At 41.1% G+C, this 26,706-nt stretch overlaps 1 protein-coding gene across 2 annotated transcripts in view; it reads left to right on the top strand.

Moving 5' to 3' along the window:
* The window catches only part of lhpp (phospholysine phosphohistidine inorganic pyrophosphate phosphatase), a 161,918-nt gene that overhangs the window by 106,510 nt on the left and 28,702 nt on the right, over window positions 1-26,706 (top strand). The window contains exon 7 of one of the 2 annotated variants that reach the window (XM_078413594.1): window positions 9,972-10,361. The exons of the other annotated variant lie outside the window; for it this stretch is intronic. Within the exon in view, the coding sequence (XP_078269720.1) occupies window positions 9,972-10,068 (97 nt within the window). The 3' untranslated portion in view covers window positions 10,069-10,361. Of the gene's footprint in view, window positions 1-9,971; window positions 10,362-26,706 lie in introns of those variants that run through there. 2 annotated transcript variants of the gene reach the window in all.

Below are 26,706 nucleotides of genomic sequence, written 5' to 3' on the forward strand. Positions count from 1 at the left end.
CTATTAGTCAAGAGTTCTAATATGTCTTCGTGTTCTTTCTGCTTTTCCACCAATTCCTAGCCAGATTGGACTTGGAGTAATTGGGTCGTGGCTATCCCTCGAAGTCGAGGATGATGGTCTACGTTCCGTTTACAGAACGAAGACGGCTGTGCCTGTGTTTGTTTAACGTGTACTTGATGTTGCACTCCAAGAAGCACACGGTCCTTCACAAATCAATCAACTAATTCCAATGGCAAGGGAACCAAGACAATTGGAGCTGATAGATCTGTCGCAACCGTCATCCGCCTTCACAGCCGTTGAGTTCAAGATAACTTTGTCCGCCTGGTCCGCCGTTGAGGTCTTGTAGGTTGGATCGTTCTTAGTCTGGACCCTCATCCTTGACCATGGGTGGCCCTACCAGAAGCTAGTGCTTCGGAAGGCATTGCTCTCAGAATCATGGGGGCACACAAGCCTCTTCACCACGACAAGGTGAACGATCCGAAGAGGTAGAAAGAAAACCAGAAAGTTGTGGTGAGGGTGTAGATACAAAAAGGCATGGTTACACCATCTGTAACATGTAAGTGAGATGAGTATGTGGAATGGGTAACATGGGCAAATATGATCAAGCATATATCATGGCCGTTGGAAAAGTGATCCTTTTTCTGCTCTGCATTTGAATTTGAGGCTGGAGCAAGTAGTATTTGAGTGAGGATATCTTTACTGAAGAGCAGGAGCACCACATGTTGTTTCTCACTGAGGTTCAACCAGAATGATTGCTCCCTGAAAGACCCAAGAACATAGGGCCTTCTTCTAGATGTCTTCTTTCCTCCCGAGGCCCTTCTTTCTCCTTCTACTATCTCATCCTGCTGAATGTGCTCTCTGCTCACTCACCCTGTCATAATGCACTTCAAAGGGAATGATTACTAGTACCTTGTCTGGGAGTGTCCCTGCAGAAACTTGACAATATTCCTCACATGTCACATTCTAAGCAACTTGACAGGACTCTTGAAAACATTGATCACTTGTAGAATTGTAGCAAATCCCAGGCAAAAACAGATAAGAGCAAATTTGCAAACAATGGATGGGGTCTTCCAATGACTTTGGGGGCCGTTTTAAATGCTACTAAAGGGGATATAGTTGGAGCATTGATTTAGCAGTTCCTACACCAAAACAGTGTTGCACGTTGTCTTCCTACTCTGCATACCACTAGAGGTAACAACCTCACAAGTTGCAATATGCTTGCCAGCATGCTTATTGGGTGGCTAAAGCTACAACTGTCTATCTACATGGGATCGTTGGCTTATTAGAGCTAATTCAGGGCCCATTATGCCTAAACAACCTATGCTTTGGAACAATATTCTTTCATTGTTTCAGATCAGAATTCGATAACTCACAGGACATTAATAAGAGGAGCAGTAGTAGGCACTCGGTTCTCAAGCCTATGCCACCATTTAATATGATCATGGCTGATCAAAACTCATCAACTCATGTTCGTGCCAGTTCCCCATAAATCCTTAATTCCTTGATCGTTAAAATGTCTATCTATCTCCACCTTAACTATATCTAATGGTCTGGCCTCCAACTTCCTCGGGAGCTGAGAATTCCAGAGATGCACCACCTTCTGAAAAGAGTTTCTATGCACCTCAATTTTGAACAACCAGCCCCTTATTTTACAGCCATGTCTTCTTGGCTGAGACTCTACCACTCAAGGGTAATTGGAAACATTGCTCAGTAGTGTACGGCCTAAAAGCACAGAATTGAATCAAGGTGAATTCAGCACATTGCCTGAAGCCCTTGTCCACCTGCCTTCACCAGTACAGAGACCTGGTTGAGCTGACTGTCCGCCCCTTGGATCAAAACAGCAAGATGCAGTAAGGCATGAATGGTGACTCACCCTTAGCCATAAAACCTGCTGCTTAAACAGATAATAGTCCTTGACTGGTGGCATGGCCTTAAGTAGAACCATGCTTCATGTCATAGCTGGAAGACATCTTAACAGTCTGTGAATCTTTAATATTATGAGTATCTGAAAAATATTAAAATTGCTGGAAATAATTAAGTACATTCAAATATTAAAAATAAAAATATGAAAACAGGAAGAAATACTTGAAAGCACTAACTAAAATAAGTTTAAAAATATATATTTTACTTCATTCCTCATGCTCTCCTTGTCTGGTAGCGACACAGAAGTGGATTCCCCTTGATTATGCCAAAGGGTCCAAGCAGGATCAGCCTTGCCACTTGATTCTATGCAGAGTTCAACAACAGATCGAAAGATCGATGCGCTGCCATCTGTCACTCCTCTTCTTCTTTCGTATGTCAACTACAACAGTCAAAAGTGGCAATTGGTGCTTCAGAGTTTCGTAGTTGACGCTTTGCTGCACATTTTGCCAGTTCCGTAGAACTACCCAGGGTGGATGACGAGAGCGTAAAGCATCTCCCACCCCAATCTGTCACTCTGCTCACACCAGACTCATAGCAATACCACATCAGTCCAGTGTACTGAATGCTGATGATGCCTTTCAGCTGATGTGACTTCAAATCTCAAACCTACTTGGATGATTCAACTGGCAGACAAACTGCACACCTAACCAAAAACTTTTGTTAAACTTGATTTTTCGTAACAACTTGGGTGACGATTTGTTATCAGGTGTGAGTATTCTGCTAACATTTCCTGTTTCCATTTTATAGTTTTTAAGATTGTCCAGTTTTCCACCATTTGTTTAAATTGGCATAATGGCCAAGGTTATATAAAAAGGTCCTGTTTTAGTTTTGAAAATCATGTCACCTTTTACCCATCTGATTTTCAATCACAATTTACCCATCTGGTTTTCAATCACAATTGGGACTTTCATGAAGCTCACCATTTTGGTGTGACTGACCAGTGGGTTATGCCACTCCATGATTGAGTACAGACACAAATACCTTGCACTCTGCAGACAAAGCTGGGCCTTGTGCCATTCTCTTAAATATACAGCATGGAATGTATTACACCGGATGGAAAACACCATCATCAAATGTTGAAATTTATTCTTCTCAAACAACTGGAACATGAAGTAAATCCAATCAATTAAACAATTACATTTTTCAAAGGGTGCAGCAAATTAAAATGCATTTGATGTCTTTCTGTGAATAAAAACCACTGGGAAGCGTATTTTGGCCATAGAATAAAACTGATGGAAGCTGCATACTGCTGTGAATAAGGCAATGATTTCAGTTCCATATGTACCACTCCTCCCTCCTATTCCTTGTGTATGTGACAATTCTTAGTACAAACGAGCTCTGTGTTGAAAGGTATTGCAGTTTTGTTATATTGCACTCTTGATTTAGGAGCCAATAGATGATACATCTCCCCAGGCAGTCAGTAGCAGATTTGGCAGTCTGCAGCTTGCACACAAATCCACATCAGCACCAAAATGAATCTTCCTTTTGGTCACAAAGATAAAGGAATGTGTTCTCACCAGGAAACTTTTCTACATGCAGAATATTAACATTCATAATCCCAGAGAGCACTGGGATTATAATTCCACTGAGGTGAACTTTTGTTCAGTTTGAAATGAAGAGATGAAAGTCTTCTTTCTCCCTTGCATGACCTGGCACCTGTGATCAAAGCCTGGACCCTTCCCTTCCATCAACAAAGGTCGGTGTATTTCTTGCCTCCTCGGTCCTGCCTTTTCAATTAAACTTTTCAGCTGAAAGGAAGGTACAAGATGCCAGACGAATGATGCCATACACTGTTACTTTTCTTCTCTCTGCAACGTTCTCCCCCAGATCCCGACTGTGTCTCTTCAGCTGTGGGGCCTCGTCTGCCATAAACTCAGCAGGGGGCTAATAAAATTCTATTAAAAATTGCAATTTGGGGTTTGGTCCCATTTTCGTTGCCTGTTTGTTTAAAAGGTTGGCCCTTTGCCAGGCATATGCAGGGAATCCTGTCTAGTTACAGAGGTTAACGACCACATGTACAGAGCAAATTAGGACTTCCAGATGTGGAGGCAGGCTTGCCCTCTGTTCTAGTCACAGCTTCAGACTGAGTGTTTGGAAGGAGCTCAGCCAACTACGCAGGGTTTCCTCATATAATGTTGAGTAGATCTGACTTGCATTCAGGGTAGCAAAAAGCATGCTTCTATGAAAATGAAAGTGTCACACTGATGGAATTGAACGTGTTATTCATGAATCTGGAGGAAGATATCATACAATTCACTTACACATAGATGAGGAAGCTAATAGTAACGTTCTCAAATTATCCCTAAATTTGAAAGTTTATGGGTAGACCCACAAATGCTCTCAGTAACCTGTCTCTACAATTCTGTTCCAGAAGCAGCTGCCTTTGATATCTCAAAAACATTGTTGGACCCCTTCATACTGTGCACTAAAAGAAAATTTATGGCAATCTCAGCTTTTCAAACCTTCACTCAACTGTAATTGATTATTTTTTCCATTAACCCAGGATTTTTCAATCTTTGGCTCCTCTATGCCACTTTCCATATCCTATCATGTATACTGGAGGAACTTGTGGTTTATTTGGTTTCCGCTTAATTTTACATAGTGGTCTTTTATATGCTTATCTCCATTCAACTAACAAAATTAAATCCTGCATTCAGCTTCCTTTGCAAATGCTGTTTTAACATCCTTGCCATTCCCACATCCACAAATTTAAGAGAACACCTTTGCCATTGTGGTCCACCTTTCGTTGTTCTTAATGTTTTAGATTTATTTATAAGACCCCTTACTATTTCCTTAATGCTTAATTCTGATTATCTTGGCCATTTAATTTTTGATTAACTATTTTTCTGCCTCCATCCGTATATTGTGTAGGAAGGAACTGCAGATGCTGGTTTACATCAAAGATAGACACAAAATGCTGACTCGCTGAGTTACTCCAGCATTTTGTGTCCATTATCCATCCTTATGTTTCTGATTATCAATCTATGTTTACTTTCCTTTTCAAATGCACAAATACTGTTTTTTGCTCCAAACTACTTATTCGCAGAACATTCAGTATTGTACTCCCTTTCACCTGGTGAAAATGTTTATATTGAATGGTGTGACACTTCAGTATTCATGTGCTAGATATTGCAGTAAATTCAAAACAGAAAGTTATGTAAAATGGTATCTATTCTAAATATTCTCTGTAAAAAAAGTTTATTACTTCCAATCCAACTCAGTTGCATTCTGAATTAATTTTTGGTGAAAAAAAAAGTTAGGTTGAATTAATGAAATTGTTGTTTGTATATCAGCAGAATGTAGGTATATTACTGTATCAGATTATATTGCATTTCATGTATTTCCAATGGCTGCCAGTGGGATGAGAGGAGGAATAAATGTGCCAGTGACAGTTATTGGTGATTAAAAGATACAGTGTACAAGAGATTTGCTGAAGAGTAATATTTTATTCGGCCCAAGTGGTGTGATTTTTGTTTCCCTGATACTCTTATAGGTTCATTTGAAACCAGTTCTGTCTTTCTTGGAGATAGTTCAATTCCAGGAAGCTCAGATTTGCCAGTGGGTCAGGAACTTCACCATGGAAATGGTGAATGTGAGAGACAGATAATCCTGAAGAGATATGATATCCATCCAATACAATTAACGTGCACAAGATATACGATCTCTGGTCCTCTTGATACACCATCCTCACCCTACTCACACCAATTATTGGGCCATAGCATTCCATTAGGCTAAGGCTGCCAACATTACAGGGATTGCTGTAGAGACTGTCTTGATTAACAATTCATCTCTTGGGCGCTTTTGCACGCAATCTTTGAGAAAAACAGGAATTCTCTAAACACTTTCTACAATATTTTTTGATTTAGCTTGGTTTAGTTTTAATTTAGAAATAAATTGGCCTATTGACCCGCACACTCATTTTATCCTACACATTAGGGACAATTTTTAGAGAAGCCAATTAACCTTCAACCTTTCATGTCATTGAAATGAGGGAGAAAAGCGGAGCACCTGGAGGAAACCTACAGGGAGAAAGTACAAACTCCATAGAGGCAGCATCTATAGTCAGGATGGAACCCGGGTCGCTGGTGCTGTACCGCTGCCCAACTGTAATTTTTTTTTTAGTTATAAAGATATTAGATATAAGGGAAGTTGCTGTTGGATTGGGTAGGGTACTGGGAGGAGAACGATTATAACATTTAAATCTCTTGAAAAAGCTGTCCTAAGTATTGTAGTTCAATGGTGATAAGGAAAGGTGCACAAAAATGCAATCGCGCTGGCAGTTCCTATTTGCTGTTCTCTACATAAGACTTTCTACTTTGACAGTGAAGAACAAGCTCTTCCTGCATGGTGGCAAATAATATTGTTTTATATATGCATTTCTCAAGATCTGGGCATTGTTGTCAAGGTTGGGATTTATTGCCCATCCACAATTGATCTTGAGAAAATGATGGCGTACATTTTTCTTGAACATCTGCAGTTCCCACGATGCACTTGCAGAGGAAGGTTCAGAGGTTAAAGCCAGCGACAATGAAGGATTGGTGATCTATCTCCAGATCAGGATGATGTGAGGCGTGAGCTTGGCTCAGAGTTGGCGATGGTGTCCTGCACATGCTGCCTTTGCCAGCTTGGTAGTCGGGCTCAGGGGTTTTGGAGTTGCTGTTGGAGGAATCTGGACAATTTGGAGAAGTGAACGCTGTAGCCAATGAATGAATGATGCGTTTTCAAGTGGATTGGTTTATCCTAAATGGTGTTGAGCTTCTTGAAATTTGAGTGACAACTAATCACGCTCACAAATATTCCACAGTCTTGGTCATATGGCTGACATCATCAGATTTCTTTATTTCTTTCTAAATTTCTTTTGTCAGAGGGTGGTGAATCTGTGGAATTCTTTGCCACAGGAGGCTGTGGATATATTTAATGCAGGGATAGATAGATTCTTGATTAGGACAGGTGTCAGAGATTATGGGGAGAAGGCAGGAGAAAGGGGTTAGAGGGGAGAGATAGATCAGCCATGATTGAATGGCGGAGTAGACTTGATGGGCCGAATGGCCTAATTCTACTCCTACTCCAAAGACGTACAGGTATGTAGGTTAATTGGCTGGGTAAATGTAAAAATTGTCCCTAGTGGGTGTAGGATAGTGTTAATGTACGGGGATCACTGGGCGGCACGGACTTGGAGGGCCGAAAAGGCCTGTTTCCGGCTGTATATATATATGATGATGACCACTTATGATCTTATGATCACTTATGATGATCCCCTGCACAGCCAGTTAAGAAACTAAAAAGTAAGAAGTGGTGCAGCAGTGAAGCAGCATTTGTTGTCAACACAGAAGTGGATGCCAGTGTGTGGTATGAAAGCAATGTGACGTTTATTCGTGGGACCTGTAGAATCAGCTCGTCCCTCCAATGTGTGGTCGACGGGTTTACTCATTCCGGACTCGTCTGATATTTGGTTATGTGAGATGGTGCTGCTGTGAAGGTGATATCAATCTAAGATTTATCTCGTCAAGATTGTATAAAGGGTGTTTATGCTCAGATAATATCATTTAGTGGTTTCCTTCACCATCTGGCTGGTTTTCTTGAAATTGTCACCTTCTGCACTTTTTTTGTTGAAAGAAGCTGGCAGCTTTTCACTGTTCACTGTTGCTGCAAAGCTCCAGTGCACAAAAGAGGAGGAAATAAGTCAGCAGTCTGTCCTAAGTAGTCAGCATTTACTGCACCACCCACTGAAGATTTTGATATACAGAAAATTGTATATTTGGTCTGAGTTCTGTATGAAAGACTTCATTCCATAAAATAGTTATATTTACATTATGTTTTTTATTTTAAAAGTAATCAGTGTTAACAGTTCTGCTTTTTAATTTGGGCTTTTCCAGTCAATGCGAGAAATTGTGTTTTCTGTATCTTTAGTTTTAAAGCAATAGAGAATAGAGCATTCAATATACAAGTTACAGTTCCCTATATACTCTTCATGAACCCTGTGTATAGTGTTATAAATCCAGATGTTACTCGATCTTCAACATGGATATCAGTTATATCAACTGATTTTTATTCACATGGGTGTGGACTCCATGCACTACTTTTACTTCTTCAAGAGATAAACCTATTGGGGTTTGCTAAATTGGCCCAGATCTTCTAATGTGTTGCTGATGAGTAAAGCATTGAAAGTGCTCTTGTTTTCAGTTGTTTCAGTCCAATTAATTATGGATTAATAATTATGAAATAATATTTTTTTATAATTTTCCTCCAAAAAATACAGCATATCAATGCTAAATATCAATTTAAGGTAGATGGATGGAACTTTGAATACTGACCAAGAATACTGCTGCAATAACACATTAATAATGGTGCAGAATTAATCTGGCACTGACAACGGTTCTATCTCAGTCCTTGTTTCATATTAGTGGTTGAGCAGTACACTGTCACTGAGAGCTGACGGGAACATGAATCAAATGATGATAAAAAAAGACACAAAGTGCTGGAGTAACCCAGGGTCAAGCAGATTCTCTGGAGAACTTGGATAGAGGATGTTTTAGGTCAGGACCCTTCAAATGGATTATAGAAGGTAGGGAGAATGCGGGAAAAGAAGTGAGGGTGAGAAATCCTGCCCAAACCAAATGATGACATTGCTATGAACACATTGCTGAGCACAAACCAGTTATCCCTGTGTTAATACCTGTCAGTGGGTTTTTTTAAGAGCTTTTTTTAAGCAACAGTTGTTTTCACCAACAAAATACTTGTAATTATGTTCAGCTTGAAAGCTCATTTTGTCAAGTCTTTTCATTTTGCCTGCACACTCAATTCATCTTTAGATTCCTTACTTCAAACAGCCAGCTTGGGTAAGTGGACTTGCAATTGCTATCCTCATGTAAGCCCATGCTGAGAATGTGCAAATGTAATAATGTAATTAAAAACTTGTGTAAGGTCAGAGTTCAGCAATGTCCCTTTGGTCCACCACATCCAAGCTACTCTTTTTGCCCATTTACACTAATCCCATTTTCCTGCATTAGAACCATATCTGTCGACGCCTTGCCTTTTTAAGTACCTCTCACCCCTACACCCCTTGTCCTTGGAAAAAAGACTGCATCCTGGGAATAGGACCATTTATCCTATCTACTACCTAAGAATTTTATGAACCTCTTTTAAGCTAACCCCTCCACTTTCAAAGTACTGCAAGAATTAACACAGCCGATCCAATCTCTCATTATAACTACTTCCCACCATTCCAGGCAACATCCAGGTGATGGTCTCGACCCGAAACATCACCCATTCCTTCTCTCCAGAGATGCTGCCTGTCCCGCTGAGTTACTCCAGCATTGTGTGTCTAACATCCTGGTGAATCTCTTCTGCGACTCTCTACTGGACATGGATAGTGTGGGTGTGGAGAGGATGTTTCCACTAGTGGGAGAGTCTAGGACCAGAGGCCATACCCTCAGAATAAAAGATTGTACCTTTAGAAAGGTGATGAGGAGAAATGTATTTAGTCAGAGGGAGGTGAATCTGTGGAATTCATTGCCACAGACGACTGTGGAGGCCAATTCAATGGATATTTTTAAGGCGGAGATTGACAGATTCTTGATTAGTAAGGGTGTCAGGGATTATGGGGAGAAGGCAGGAAAATGGGGTTAGGAGGGAGAGATAGATCAGCCATGATTGAATGGCGGTGTAGACGATGGGCTGAATGGCTTAATTCTGCACCGACACATAAACTTATGAACACATCCTTCCTGGAGTCTGACTGTCAGAACTGTACATAATACTCCAAGAACTATCTTTGGAGAAAGTACTTGTTCTTTTACTGCCTCGTCTCGGGAGTGAAGCTTTGCTTGAAGTTGAATTTATTTCCTCACACGCAATAAAGAAACGATATTTGAAGAACTGCCTTTGGCAAATTATGTCCTCACAGTGCTTAATTGCAATCTACCTCCGTCAACAATTATGACCTATTTTGAATGCTATTTAACTCCTATTTAACTCCTAAACTTTGATGGATTATTTTTGATGGATCCAGTTACAATATGAAACATCCTTCTGTGTTTAATTTGCAGACCATGTGATGAACAGCATCCAACAGTGAAAGCTGATGGGTATGTAAACAACTTGGCACAAGCAGTCACAATCCTTCTTCAACACTCGCATCAGTAACTACAACGTCAGTACCCAAGAATCATCTGGTGATCAACAAAAGTTGGCAGGTCAACCTAATCTACTGTCTGGCACATTTGATGTTATGTGGTCACAGAATTAACACTACCCTTTAGGGGTTTGTTGTCTACACTAGACGATAAATACTTGATTATAAAACTGTGTACAATTTGGTTTACAGTTGGTAAAAAACTCCAAGGATGCCCTTGTGTACAGTCTTATAAATTGAGAAAAAAATCAGGTCATCTGCATACGTTACTGTAACACTGTCAATAAAGATGATTTCAATCTGAGATTCGGGTTTGGCTTTTCAATTGAATTTTTTTCAAACGTTAACTGTAGCTTAGGCACAAGGAATTGTAGATGCTGGTTTACAAAAAAATACAAAGTGTATGAGTAACTCAATGGGTCAGGCAACATCAGGAAGACATGGAAAGGTGACATTTTAGTTCGGGACCCTTTTTCAGAACTTGCCATAATCAGGACAAACAAGAAAGTAGTGAGAAAGTATAGATTCATTTTGAAGATAGGTGGTATATATTATCAGGTGACATTGTAAGTTTATTGACTATGTACAACCCAGAAGAGAGTAGTTTAAAAAAAAAAATAGATCTGAGTTTGAATTGTGGCTCGTGCTAATTATAATCACTCATGATGAAGAAAACAACTACATCTCAGTCTGCTATAACTAATCCTAAGGGAGCATGAATTCACAAATTCTGAAGCAAATTTGGCCTTTCCCTGGGCTGTTGTAAGTGATTTAGTGCAGCTTGGATTAATTTTCATATATTTAGCTTAGAAAAACTATATCGTGGTAATTTTATCTGGTGTGATCTTAAAAGCTCGTGGTTGTAGAATTGGCTAGTGTTGTTCAGAGGTGTGCAATCCAATGATTTAATACCTTTCAAGCTCACGTGCAGAACTGATGGTTTAGAATTCTACTGGAGGAAAATACATTTATTGAGAACTTTTGACTCAATCCTCCTGAGCAAATTGTTAATTGCTTTACTCTATAGACTAGACATCAGCAAATTCTAACAAATTAGTTTTATCAGCACTCTATGCTCACAGCTTACTGTTGATTCGAAAAGCAAACCCATCTCCCCAAGAGCTAAAACTTGCCACTCACACTCACTTTCCAGTTAAGATTAAATGCTTTTAACTCAGCCAGAATTAGAATTTATTTCGTCAGAGGATGGTGAATCTGTAGAATTCATTGCCACAGAAGGCTGTGGAGGCCAAGTCAATGGATATTTTTAAGACGGAGATTGACAGATTCTTGTTTAGTAAGGGTGTCAGGGGTTATGGGGAGAAGGCAGTAGAATGGGGTTGAGAGAGAAAGATAGGTCAGCCATGATTGAATGACGGAGTAAACTTGATGGGCCGAATGGCCTAATTCAGCTCCTATAACGTATGAACATGAAAATTACTTTATTATGGAATCTCTTAGTTCAGAACGTGAATGGGATTCCCACCATTTATTTTGATCTCCAAACAGGTTCTTAAGTATATTTACAGGTTAAATCTAAAAAAAATGCAAATATTCTGTGATTATACCAATACAAAATTAACAACAGATTATTGCTAGTGGTTTTTGGTAAGCATTTGGTAAACAACTAAGAATGGGACATTTATCTTGGACCTTCTACACTGTAAAATAAATTACTTAGTTAATAGTTGTTCTTGTCTGATGTGATACTCTTTCTTCATACTGCTAAAACCATTTTTTTTGGATGAAGTCAAAAGTAAAGAAATCACAAATAATTTTCCAAATCTGACATAAACTATTAATCTTCAGAAGATAGACACAATAAGCTGGAGCAACTCAGCGGGTCAGACAGCATCTCTGGAGAAAAAGAATAGGTGATGTTTTGGGTCGAGACCCTTCTTCAGATTGAGAGTCAGAGGAAAGGGAAACAAAAGATATAGATGGTAATATTGAGAGATATAGAACAAATGAATGAAAGACAGCAAAAAAGTAACGATGATAAAGGAAACAACCCATTGTTAGCTGTGGGCTAGGTGAAAACGAGTTACAGACAATGAGACTCAACAAGACGACTTTGAACTGATAATGACTTGGGTGGGGGAGGGGTGGATAGAGGGTGATGTAAGGGTTACTTGGTTAAAGAAATCAATATTCATACCACTGTGTTGTAAACTGCCCAAGCAAAATATGAGGTGCTGTTCTTCCAATAAACATAGACTGTGAATCAAGCCTGCCCTTTGAAGAAATCAGTGTTGCTTTCTGATAATTGGCAATGACAATGATTTTTATCTACTGAAAGTATGATATTGTGGAGAGCATCCTCCTCATTATTTGGAGCAGTTATTATAAAGAAATAGCAATTATTATGAAGAAAGCAAGATTTTCATTTTGCCTGTACCTCACCAGGCTTGACTTGAACTACTTCCTCATTCTGCTAAGTGTGAATGCTATTATTTTTTCTAATTTTGAATCAATAGAAAATATCATCCTTAATTGTTTTGCTTGAAGTTGTGTGACTTTTCAATGAATAAACAGAATTTTCTCAGATTATATTAAACAGTAAATTCATACTCTTGGATCTGTTGCTTCACTCAGAAATTAGAATTATGATACATAGTCGAGCAAAAATACACATGGAAATTGTAGTCGAGGGCAAAACTGTGCTACCAACAGAAGGAGCTCTTAAAACATAACTAATGTTCTGCGTAAACTCGAGTAATGGCACCTTTCTGGAGGAATGCATTAATTACTTTGTTCAATATTTTATGATGCCTCACATGGATAAAGTTGAGTTCTTAAAGGCTGAACTTCAGCTTGATTAGATAGAGCATGAAGGTGGCGTGAGTACTGGACTCGTCCCCGGTGCACTACACGTAGACCCCCAACCTGTGAAGTCATGCTGGTTAAACCTCCCCTCCGATGCCATGATTCTTCCCACCCAGCCTTGAGTTATAACAACCGGTTAATGCAGACAATCGGCAATAACGGACACCATCCTCCCTCTCCCCCCCCCCCCCCCCCCCCCCGTGTTGCTGCGAGGTGTTACTGTACTTTGATTGTTTACAATGTACCACATACAATGAAAGATAAGACAAACATGAAAACATTTGTGTAATAGATCATACTTAAGTACATACTTAGGGGAAATCATTGATGTGACGGTGGACCTGTGAACCTTCAGCCTGAGTGTTTCCTATCTCGGACTTACTTTTTAACATTACGTGGTCTCAGATTCATCTTGCACTTGTCTGGAACGCAACAACCCACAGATGCTGAAAACCTGAAATAAAGCAGAAAATGCTGGAGATAAACAGAAGATCAGGAAACATCTGTGAAGAGAAAAACATAGTTAGTAATTCAGATCAGTGACCTTTCTTCAGAGCTGAAAATGTGAGAAGGCCATTGAGCATTAAGTTGCAGTGAAGAGGGAGATGTGGAGAAAACAAAGGGAATGCCTGTGATGAGATGGAGATCGAGAAAATCCAGACAACACAAATGCAGTCGCTACCGTCTGTGGAAGGGTTGTGAGAGTGCATGTTTATCGCTAAGATCAGTCTTGATGAGCTATAAATGGAATAAGTTGAATGAGGGCAGACAGGAAATAATATACCAGAACTGTGAGTTACAGGACACTGCAGTCGCTGAAGACCTAAAATGTAAATAATATGCTGAATATGCTCAGCTGATCAGAGAGCATCTGCAGAGTGGGAAAATTTAGGTAATGTTACAGGTGGATGACCTTCCATTAGAACTGGCCAGCGCAGACACGATGAGGAAAAGCTGGTCATCTGAAACTATAGAAATCATCCCAAATGTCCATAGTGTGTGTAGGATAGTGTTAATGTGCGGCGATCGCTGGTCGATGCGGACTCGGTGGGCCCAAGGACCTGTTTCTGCGCTGTATCTCTAAAACTAAAAAACTAAATCACTGAGGGCTGCAGGTTGCCTTGATGGAAGGCGAGGTGCTGTTCTCCAATCCAATATTAGGCTCAGAGTCATAGAGCAAACTGCATTGGAACAGTGTGGGAGGCTCAGGACAGAGAGGTCTGACTTGGAGTGAAATGTTCAAACATTTGCCACTGTCTCTATCTTGGTCTCCACCTAATCACAGATGTTCCCTTTATGCTCTTCATACCTCCCCCTTCTCTGTATTTTAAAACATGTTTATGTTTTCACATTCGTAGTGCTGGGGAAGAGGTCATTGACCAGAAACATTAGTTCTGTTTCTCTCTTCGCAGATGCTGCCTGACTCTCTGACTGTTTTCTGTTACAATACAATACAATACAATACAATATATCTTTATTGTCATTGTACCCAGGGGTACAACGAGATTGGGAATGCGCCTCCCATACGATGCAATAATTTAGGTAATTTAGACAGCAGCAACCCAACGAAACGAACAGTTGTAACAGTTTTGGACAGGGTAAAGTGCAAGTTGATCTATGCGTTGTGGCCATCCGGCTCAGCAGGACCGGTTCATAGCAGCTATGGCCCTGGGGATGAAGCTGTTCCTGAGTCTGGAGGTGCGGGCATAGAAGGCCTTGTATCGTCTGCCCGATGGAAGGAGTTCGAACAGACTGTTGCAGGGGTGTGAAGAGTCTTTGTGGATGCTGGTGGCTTTTCTGAGGCATCGTGTGTTGTAGATGCCCTCCAAGTCTGGTAGCTGTGTTCCGATGGCCCTCTGAGCTCTATGGACTACCCGCTGTAGAGCTTTCCTTTCTGCCTCCGTGCAGCTGAGGTACCACACAGGGATTCCATGCGTTAGGATGCTCTCTATGGTGCAGCGGTAGAAGGTCGTCAGCAGCTGTTGGGGTAGACCAGACTTTTTCAGTGTTCTTAAGTAGAACAGTCTTTGTTGTGCCTTCTTGACCAGCGCAGCAGTGTTATTGGACCATGTTAGGTCCTCCGAAATGTGAGTGCCCAGAAACTTGAAGCTGGACACTCTCTCCACACTGACCCCATTGATAGAGATCGGGGCATATTCCCCGTTATGTGACCTACGGAAGTTGATGATCAGCTCCTTGGTCTTGGTGGTATTTAGGGACAGGTCGTTATCCGAGCACCAGTCCGCCAGGTTCTGCACCTCCGCTCTATAGTTTGTTTCATCCCCGTTGGTGATCAGCCCGATCACCGTTGTGTCATCTGCAAACTTGACAATGGTGTTGGTGTCGAATGCAGGAACACAGTCGTGTGTGAAGAGGGAGTAGAGCATGGGGCTCAGAACACAGCCCTGTGGTGTGCCGGTACTCAGGGTGATAGTGGAGGACAGGTGCGGGCCCATTCTCACTGCCTGCGGTCGTTCCAGCAGGAAGTCCAGGATCCAGTCACATAATGACGAGCTAAGGCCTAGCTGGTGGAGTTTGGTGATGAGCTTGGTGGGGATGACCGTGTTGAAGGCGGAGCTATAGTCTATGAATAGCATCCTCACGTACGTGCCCTGTCTCTCTAGGTGAGTCAGGACAGTGTGAAGAGCCAGAGAGATGGCGTCCTCTGTAGATCTATTTGCCCTGTATGCAAATTGATGTGGGTCCAGTGAGTCAGGGATGCTGGATTTGATGTGTGAGAGGACCAGCCTCTCAAAGCACTTCATGACTATCGGCATTAGGGCAACCGGGCGGTAGTCGTTCAGGTTGGAGATCTTTGCTTTTTTCGGCACCGGAACTATGATAGCCGACTATCTTGTTTTCTCTTCCAATTGTGTTTCTCCACAAGCCGCAATGAAATGAATTTTTGATGTTGCAAGGTTATTTTGCTGTTATTGAAACTTAAAACTTAAGGAAAATACTTAAATCAAGTTCAGTGGTTGGGTTAATTTAGTTGTTCTAGAAGTAAGAGTGTATAACAAAATACATCAAGAACAGAATGAGATCAGTCGTCTGAAGTCCAGAATAGGACAAGCAGAGGAAAGTGACTATCCTGAAGCATCACCCATGATGTAGGTGAATCGAAGACCAGAGGACATAGGTTTAAAGAGCATGGGAAAAGATTTAACAGGACTCTGAGGGGTAACGTTTTCACACAAAGGGTGCTGGGTGGTATGGAACGAGCTGCCAGAGGAGGTAGTTGAGCAAGGACTATTGCAACGTTTAAGAAACAGACCAGTACATGGACCGGTTTGGAGGGATATGGGCCAAACGCAGGCAGGTGGGACTAATACACCTGGGTCATGTTGGGTGGAAAGGGCAAGAGCCTGTTTCCATAACTCTATAACTAAGTTAAAATTAACATTAATGCTAAAGCGATAAGTGTCAGATGTTGATAAATGAGAGTCAAACACCGTTGATTTCACTTGCAGTCATTTGCAAAACTATGCAACACCCACCTGGCTGCCAGAGTCTTTGCATATCCTTCACATCATGTGTACCTTTACCTTCCATCCCTCTCTCATCACCGTTTGTTTTTTTATATATTATCTATGTATATTGAGTTTATAGGATTGTTATGCAGCTGCAAGTAAGAATTTCATTGTTTCATTGTCGATACATATGACAATTAAATACTCTTGGCCTTCCTCTACCTGCACTTATACATAATACTATAGAACTGAAGATGATGTATCTGCAAGGGGTTTTTCAACATTAAATCAGTGAAAGAATTTATGTAGATTTCAGGGCCATCTGTAAGAACTTAATCGGCATTGGACAATAGTCATTTTTTCAAATCTATCATGAAGCAATGTTCCTAACATTTTACAGAAATGCTAAATTTAACAATTGATATTTGTTCCACTTGTTAAAATGTTTTAACCAAAAAAGTGATCGGGTTTAAAGTAAATAGAATTTACATAATAAAGCTTGAGATAGACACAAAATGCTGGAGTAACTCAGAGGGTCAGGAAGCATCTCTGGAGAAAAGGAAGAGGTGATGTTTCGGGTCAAGACCCTTCTTCAGACTGAGAGTCAGGGGAGAGGGAAACTAGAGTTTAAAAAGGTACAGAACAAATCAGAGGAGGCACCAATGACCAAGGAAAGGTGGAGCTCACAATGGTCCATTGTTGGCTGTGGAAGAGGTGATAATCAAGGGATGCAATTAATGAAACTAACAGGACGACTAGGGTGGGGGAGGGACAGAGAGAGAAGGAATGCAAGGGGTACTTGAAACTGGAGAAATCAATTTTCATACTGCTGGGTTGTAAGCTGCCCAAGCAAAATATGAGGTGCTATTCCTCCAATTTGCATGTGGCCTCACTCTGACAGTGGACAAAGCCCAGGACAGAAAGGTCAGAATGGGAAGGGGAATTAAAATGATTGGCAACTGGGAGATCACGTAAGCCAAGGCAGACTGAGCATAGGTGTTCAGTGAAACGTTCGACCAGGCTGCACTTGGTTTCGCCAATAAATTGGAGTCCACACCGAAAACAACGTCTACAACTGGAGACGGTGCAAGTGAACCTCTGCCTCACCTGAACAGTCTGTTGGGGTCCTTGGACGGAGTTGAGGGAGGAGGTATAGCGACAGGGGTTGCAGGGGAAGGTACCTAGGGAGGGGGTGACTTGTGTGGGAAGGGCTGAGTTAACCAGGGAGTTGTGGAGGGAATGGTCTCTGTGCAAAGGGGAAGGGGTGAAGATGGGAAGATGTGACTAGTGGTGGGATCCCGTCAGAGGTGGCAAAAGTTTGGAGGATTATGTGCTGTATGCTTCGGCTGATGGGGTGAAAGTTGAGTACCAGGGGAGGGGTTAGGAGGAGCAAGAGCAGAGGTACGGGATACCGAGGAGACAGGTGTGAGGGCCTCATCTATGGTAGAAGAGAGAAATCCCCGTTCCCTAAAGAATGAGGACAAGAATGGGCGCAGATGCAGCGGAGACGGTGAAACTGGTAGAGGGGAGAATGCATTTGACAATTAAGCATCAAAATAACCACACTGCGTTTTACTTTCAGTGGTGAAATTATCACAGTCCTCTTCTGAATGTGTAGATAGATGTTTGCATTGCATGGTAATAAACAAATATTTTGAAATAATTGAAAAGCAATTATAGTGTTTAAATTTAAGCCTTTTTTTTTTAATGTATTCAAAACCATAGCCTGTCATTAAGGGATGTCTCTGAGCTAGTGTGCAGGGAGAAACATGATCAAGGGTTTCTGTGAATTCCAACTAACAATGACCTTTCACCACATACCACCCCATGCTGGGAATAATCAGGGCAAAACATTCACATCTACCATGACATGATAGCTTACGTTTGTCATTGTTCGGTCCAAAGTTCTTTTTTCAAATTTGGCACATGCGCTGCTCTTTTGAAGCTTTGTCAATGCCCTGTGCTAACCGTTCCCTAGATACAAGCACAAATTTGCGGGTGGTGTATATTTTATCATTTGTTTCCTCTATGCAGGACTATTGATGATTTGGAAAAGAACCACAGAAATCCCTTACTTAATCCCTTACTTTGTAACAATCTACATGCATTTGCTCCAGTAACATCTGCTGAAAGTAGCTGGAATAGTAAAATTGATTGGTGACCAAGAATCAATCATATTCCATATTCAGAATGGTTAGTTAACCTGTTACTACTATAGTTATGTTATTCTTAATATTTTTTTTACAAAATGATCCCAATGCTTTAAACACATCCAGGCACGTCCACCCCCAAAGAAGCAGGCTTGAAGGTAATGAGGAGGTGAAATGGAGCAGGAGGTGTAGACTTGGTGGGGGAGAGCTGTTTCTTTCAAAAGTGCAATAGATTGTACTTCCTGAATTAATGACCGGTTTTGACCTAAAAATTGTATGCTAGGAAATTATCCCTCTATGACTTTTGTAATTAATAGCTTTAATTAGTTCAAACGATTCAGTGCCAACAAAATTACTTAAAGCAAAGCTTGCTGAATGTAAATGCGAAGGATTTACATTTGGAGTTGTAAGACCAACCCCTTTAGATGAAAGTTGATAGTCTGTAAGCTGCCTTAATTATTTTTGTACATGTCCTGCTTTTTATGATCTGTGCCTGAGCTCTCAAATGTCTCTGTTTCTCCATCGTTCCTAACTTTTCATCAACTAAATAACAGTCGTTGAATTCTGTCTGTTCCCTACTGAATTTATCAATGTCTATTTGCAACTTTCTGCTGCTCTGCACCTGGGAGATACAATGAAGCACATTGTGCCAGATCAGATCCTGCTCTCCGTCTCCTACCTCCTACCATTTCCTTACCCATGTCAAAAGGTTGTCTTTGATTCAACATTCAATTTCTCCTAACCGTCTCGTGTGAAACCTAAGGTTGATTCTGAAAATCAATTTTACTAGTGTCTATTGGGATTAAAGGTCTGCAAGCAGTCAAAGTGATACCCAAGCCGATCACATCCAATCGCAACCCCATCAGTTGGTCCAAGGTCCACCCTGACCATCACCAAGAGTTTTGTCCAGATGCGAGGCCAAAGCACCTGCACAACCATCCAGCATTGCAGTACTCATGCACATGTACAACCTTTATAATTTGGCACCCATGCATACCCCTTAAGCATAGGTTTGTCTATTTTATTCCTGTTCTCCTCTGGTCAAGCTCAGCAGCTTACCATCTTGGTGTCCTTCTGAGTCAGAGCCAGATGTTCTCTCCCTATCTGAAGCAACTTTTCCCACCTGACTGGACACAGATGACCTGTAGCTAGAGCATTGATTCATCACGCTGAGGAACTGCCACATCGTGCTCATGCCAAATCCTCTCCCCCTTTGACGCAGTTCTGATTTGCATTCAGGCAAAGAGAATGGTAGAAGTAAATTCACCAGTAAATTTCAAATGGACAATTACACTTGTAATGGAGACATTTTAGGACAAACTGGCTTGCCCATCTTAGAGAATGGAGTGGTCAAATCGTGTTATTGGGGGTGATGAGCTTTCTGGACCTGGCCGGTGAAGGAGCAGAGAGATTTAAACGTAGCTAGACGATCATCATGAAGGAAGAGGCAACAGCTGTTAAGAAGGATGCTACAGGACTTTTTGTGGAATTCTGTGGAATTTTCTGCCACAGAAGGTAGTTGAGGCCAGTTCATTGGCTATATTTAAGAGGGAGTTAGATGTGGCCCTTGTGACTAAAGGGATCAGGGGGGTATGGAGAGAAGGCAGGTACGGGATACTGAGTTGGATGATCAGTCATGATCATATTGAATGGCGGTGCAGGCTCGAAGGGCCGGATGGCCTACTCCTGTACCTATTTTCTATGTCTATTACGTACTTGTGAGCCCTGAGGTATAGTTTAGTTTAGAGATACAATGGGGAAACAGCCCCTTCAGCCCACTGAGTCTGCACCAACCAGCAATCCTTGTACATTAGTTCTAACCAGAGGCAATTTACCGAAGCCAATTAACCTACAAAGCTGCAGATCTTTGGAATGTGGAGGAAACCGGAGCACCTGAAGAAAGTCCACGTGGTCACAGGGAGAACGTACAAACTCCAAAGGTATCTCATCTGCCAAGAGTCTGGCTTATGGTAATGCCACGTGGAATATACTTGCTGCCCTTCTGGTCACAGTATCTCTTGCTTCCCTCACTGCCATTTATGTTCACTGACTTGTGCGGGAAGGAACTGCAGATGCTGGTTTACACCAAAGACAGACACAAAATGCTGGAATAACAGCGTCTCTGGAGAAAAGGAATGGGTGACATTTCAGGTCTGAAGAAGGGTTTCAAACCAAAACCTCACCTATTCTTTTTCTCCTATGCTGCCTGACCCACTGAGTTACTCCAGCATTTAGTGTCTACTAGACAAAGTGGTCCCGTTGGGCCCAAACCTCTCCTGCATTGGTGCAGAACCCTGTCCTCCGCCCCCCCTACCCTCTCTCCCCCACCCCCCCTCCCCTCTCCCTTCTCCCCCACCCCCCCTCCCCTCTCCCTTCTCCCCCACTCCCCCTCCCCTCTCCCTCCCCTCCTTTTAAACTTAAAAATGTGAATAACCTAAAAAATATAACACTGATTTCAATAAAACTACTTGCATTATCACTAAAGTGACAATGGTGAGTAAGGTGGGCCTAAAATTGTCACGCTATCGTGTACCGTTTTGGCTGAAGTTCAGTCACAAACAAGATATCAAATGAGAGTTTCAGTATATAGATGTTTACTGACATACTGCGTCCCCATATTTTTCTTTCTTTCTCGGTATTACCCACTGATCCCACCTGGTTTGCTGCCGTCCAATGACAGGTGCAAGCAGGGAAGAGCAGCAAGTCACGTGACACATCTGGGAAAACTGAGAACTCCAGCTGAATTCAAATATGCCATTTTATGTTCAGAACATTTCACGGCCCCTTTTATCTATAGTTGATCTATAGTTATCAACATATTGTTCTGTGGTTTAAAAACCAATTTGACGGATCACCTGTGACGGCAAACAGAGAGAGTCTACGGGGATCCAAAAGTCAGTTAAAAACAAGTACTCTTCACAGAGCATAACCATGAAACGTACAAAAGCAGCGGAAATGATACCCTTGCAGGTTTCAGCAGAAACTGTGTTCCAATGCATGTGAGAAACTTATGGTTGATTGTAACCACAGAACCACTCGCTGGGTTGGAAACTTCAAGTGATAATAATCTAAACTGAGTTCTGTAAGCATCTTCTCTCTCTGGGCAACATCCAGTATAAAATGTAAACAGCTGTGTTTTCCCCACCAGTATCTTTCTCCTCTCCTGAAGATGTTGACTCTTTGATTCACGAGTGTTGGCGATGTTATTCCACAGCAAACGTATGGCATCTCAATCTGATCCCCATAAGTTTTGCCTAACGATGTTTCCAGAAAGAGTTCGCTGACGTGTTTAAAAGCAGAATCTTTGGCCATTTTTTGCTTTGTTAAACTTAGATGTGCTGAAGACATTTTTATTGCCCATATTCCCACACTGAGCCTTAGTAATAGTGATTTCTGAAGCATGTTTTGCAAATAAAATCACTAACTTCAGAAATTTGATAATTCCCATATTCTGAATGTTCAAACGCTAAGCTTGAGAATTGGACGTCCAATGTGTTTCCAGAAGTTAATTGATGTTATAGATTGTGTCCAGAAGAAGAAGCCCATGTCATCTAATTGCTACATGGACCTATGCAAATGGTTCAAGACTAAAGAATAATGGGAATTAAAATGCATTCGATCATGTTTTGTCCAATGAATTCCATTATCTTAGGTGCAGAGGACCTATGCAAGCTAAATATTAGACATTAGGAATAAAGCAGATTCATCGGCTCAATGTTATTGTGGAAAATAAGAACTTGTGGTGTAAAAAGTTTGGCTGGATAACAAGAAACAAAGTAGACATAAATAGGTCTTTTCCTGGAAGGCAGAATGCCACAAGGTTTGTTGCTGGGGCCTCAACCTGCTCATCTTCTTAGGCCCCCTCGGTCATGACTGACCATGGGTGATGCATCCTAGGTGCTCCACACCTCGGCTAAAGCTTGTAGTAAAGCCTCACCCTGCTGCAATTTATATAAATGACTTGGCCGAAGATACAACGCTAACTTTATCAATGACACTTGAAAGGTAGAAATGGAACGAAGTTGTGAAGTGGACAGGGGAGTTACAGAAGGATATTGATAGATTAGATGCATGGGGATGGAGAGAGAATCTGGCAAATGTAGGGAAATGTGAAATTGCATATTTTCGAGGAAAAATAGGGACACATATAATCCAAATGGTGAGAAATTGCAGAGGGATCCAGGTGTTTCAGGGCATGATTCACAAAGGCAATTATAAGGGTACAATAGTAATTAGGAAAGCTAACAGAATGCATATCCTTTACTTGCTCAGAAGGTTGTGCTTCAGTTATACAGGGCATTTCTGGAGTAGTGTGCATATTATTAATTTTATTTAAGAAAGGATGTTAATGCAATGGCAGCAGCTCAGAGAATGTTTACCAGGCTAATACTTGGAATGGACAGGCATGTGAGAAAAGATGCATGCTTAGTCTGTCCAATACGTTAATGTTCCAAAGTGAAGGGTGCCCTGCTGGAAATACATAAGATCCTGAGGGGCCTTCACAGGATGGGCATAGAGGATGTTTCTTCTTGTGGGAAAATCTGGGAAGGCTTAAAAATAAAGAGGCACCAGTCTGTGACAGGGCGGACACATGTTTGGTTATCTCTCAGAGGGCTCTGAGTGGTTGGAATATTCATCTTTGGGCAGTAGATCCAGAGCCTTTGGATATTATTAAAGTAGAGGTTGAATGAATATCTAATAGCATGGGGATGAAAGATTATAGTGGATAGACAAGAATATGGATTTGTGTTTACAATGAGTGTGTAGGCAGGAACTGCAGATACTGGTTTAAACCCTCTTCTTATCGTGTCCACACATGTTAGATATTGTGTTTCAGCCAAAACTGAACACAACTCTTAGCCATATCATTGTTCTCTGCGAGCTTTGCATTTGTGCTCCAATAGAGGACATCTCAATAGGTGCGCCATAGTTTGTGGTTCAGTGCCACATATGCAGATGACGTCTTCAGTGTCTACATAACCCCACTTCTTGAGAGTCCGAAGATAGACACAAAAAGCTGGAGTAACTGGGGCGGCACGGTAGCGCAGCGGTAGAGTTGCTGCTTTACAGCGAATGCAGCGCCGGAGACACAGGTTCGATCCTGACTACGGGTGCTGCACTGTAAGGAGTTTGTACGTTCTCCCCGTGACCTGCGTGGGTTTTCTCCGAGATCTTCGGTTTCCTCCCACACTCCAAAGACGTACAGGTATGTAGGTTAATTGGCTGGGTAAATGTAAAAATTGTCCCTAGTGGGTGTAGGATAGTGTTAATGTACGGGGATCACTGGGCGGCACGGACTTGGAGGGCCGAAAAGGCCTGTTTCCGGCTGTAGATATATGATGATATGATATGAACTCTGCGGGTCAGACAGCATCTCTGGAGAAAAGGAATAAGTTATTTTTCTTTTCATTTCTCCAAACCTGCTGAGTTACTCCAGCTTTTTGTGTCGATGTGTGGTTACAATGAGGTCAGCTATGAAACAGCCAAGGACACTTGAGGAGTTGAATGTCCCACATCTAATTTGTTTGTTCTTTACTCACATTATAATCCCTTGATTCCATTTTTATCTGCTGGTCTTGTTTTCTTTTTGGATATAAGTAGCTGATTTGGTATCTGAGTTTTTATTCTGTAATTTAAAAACTCTCACACAAACTCCTTGTGTTGGATTGTCCACGACCAATTCTACAGCTGGGGTGAAACAAATATTTCCACTTCATTCTGCCCAGAACTTTCTCAGCACAGAGAGGCAGAGTTGTCATGGACACACCTAGATCAGCTGCCAAACAGCTGACATTTAAGAGCCGTATCCTTGAAAGCAATTCAATGAAAATCTATTTGCATCAAAAGCAACACGTTTTGAGTATGATTTTAATCCAACTTTTCACAATTAAAAAAGGAAGGCAGATGATCTTTATTACAGAAATAAACTACCTCCTGCATCGCATGTAATGGCAGGTTTTTTTTGGATGAATTATGGATAGGAATTAATATTGATGTAATTTTTTTCTGTTCTTTTTGGTTAAAACTCAATACCTAAAAATGGCAGATCAAGGTTTGTTGACAGTCTGGAAGGGCAGTGCCTTTATGTGCTGTGCTGTTCCACAGAATGACAGAGAAAGTTGGCACTTAAAATTCCACACAGATTGAATCCATCACGCATTGCAGCCCTTGCAATTGCTTTCCCTCTGCATATTCTCTGTAGCTTTTACATCATATTCTGCACTCCTCCTTTTGCACTACGTGTTCTCATCATGTGATTGCACTCGGGTATAGTATGATTTCAACCGAACTGAGACGTACCTACATTAGTGTTAAAGTGTGAAGCAACTCTTGACACACTAGTATTCCTCCCAGTGATCGCTTTGAGTGTTATCACAGTCCCACGAACTGGGAGAAAATAGTTCCTGCCTACTTTCTAACCGAGATTGACATCATCCTTGTGTGCTTGGTTGTGGCTGATGGGAGAGTGGGTTGGACAATTTCCCCACAGGGGAATAATAGGTTAACCAAATATATTGGGACATTTTGCTATCAGAGGATTTCCTTTGCTTGAATACACTAATAAATAATATTGTGGGAACTCTTTTCACAAATCTGTTTGTGAAAACAGAGACACAAGCTTTTTATAAAATCCCAAACTTTGTCCAGAAAATCCCAGAGACATCTGTTCCTTTTCTCTGAATCATTTTTCTGTTTTTTCCCCTGATTAGCAGCTTTTTAAAACCAAACCACAACTTTCCAAAAATAATTGGTGTCACATCCTTTTATGCTTCCTAAAAATGAAAAGAAATATTGCCCAATAAGAGACGAAAGGACTTGAAGGTGAGTTTAGTTACTGATTTTAAACACACTGCTCATTTTGCTGCTTTACAAGTTGTAGAGTCATAGTGATAGTGTGGAAACAGGCCCTTCGGCCCAACTTGCCCACACCAGCCAACGTGTCACAGCTACACTAGTCCCACCTGCCTGTGTTTTTATATCCCTCCAAACTTGTCCTATCCATGTACCTGTCCAAATGTTTCTTAAATGTTGCAACAGTACCTGCCTCAACTACTTCCACTGGCAGCTCGTTCCATACACCCACCACCCTTTGTGTGAAAAAGTTGTTTTTCTTTTGCATCCTGAACAGATGAAAGAAATAAAAATCCAACTGAGTAAGGTCAGGAACGCTCACTAAACAAATTCAGAATTGAATCATTTACATCTTGTTTAAACTGAATTTCACCAGCCGATCGATCGCCTTGTGTTCCAGTCCAGCTTCAAGTCCTTGTGGCCTCAAACAAAAATGGGGCAGTTTTCTACTTTGCTCAAGACAGAAACATAAAATGACAGAGTCAGCAGTGTCAAAGAAAAGCACGTAACCATCACTGTAATGGAGAATTCTCTGTGACACTGTTCCTCATATTTCAGTTCCCATCCGAGAGCAGGAATTACACATGCCATCTCTCAATTGGGCGTGTCACTAAACGAGCTGCAAATGAAGAACAAATATAAGAAAGAAAATGTATATTTTTTAAGGAGGGCTATGATTTTCACCATGAAAATGGGCTAACACTGGATTTCTAGCTTGCTACGCTTTGTTTATGCTACTGTTGGGTACCATGCATGAATAAGTTCGATACCACCGGAAACTCAACCAATGTGCAGCTCCCTTTTATTTCATCAGTGGTTTCCAATCAGTCGGTGGTGAACCTGATCTGAAAATATTGAAAAACGTGCATTAAAATTGGTACATAGAAAACTGATCATATTCATATTGGCATTGCATTTAATTCATAGATGCATATATGAAATTTATCTTCAGATATGTGGTTATACATACCATCCTTTCCCATAACCTGCCAGATTTCCTAAATGCAAATTTAGAAATATATGTTCATCAATTATTTCACCTGGAGAACAACAAAAAGGCTGTAGAATTTTGCATTTGTTAACCAAAGTTTTATTGATATAGTTAGATCTCATAAAATTACGTCTTATAGGTCTGATGTGGGGCAAAGGCATATGTGAACAGACTACCAGATTGCAAAAAAAAAATCAAATTACTGCAAATACTGGATATCTAAAATATAAATAGACATTGTTGGAAATTTGGCCGCATCTGCAGAATGAGAAACATAATTGATATTTCAGGCCAAAGATATTTCATCACAGTTGGAAAAGAGAGAATAGTTTGAAGAAGAGGTCCAACCTGAAACGTCAT

Source organism: Rhinoraja longicauda, chromosome 16, assembly GCF_053455715.1.
Source record: "Rhinoraja longicauda isolate Sanriku21f chromosome 16, sRhiLon1.1, whole genome shotgun sequence".
NCBI lineage: Eukaryota > Metazoa > Chordata > Chondrichthyes > Rajiformes > Arhynchobatidae > Rhinoraja > Rhinoraja longicauda.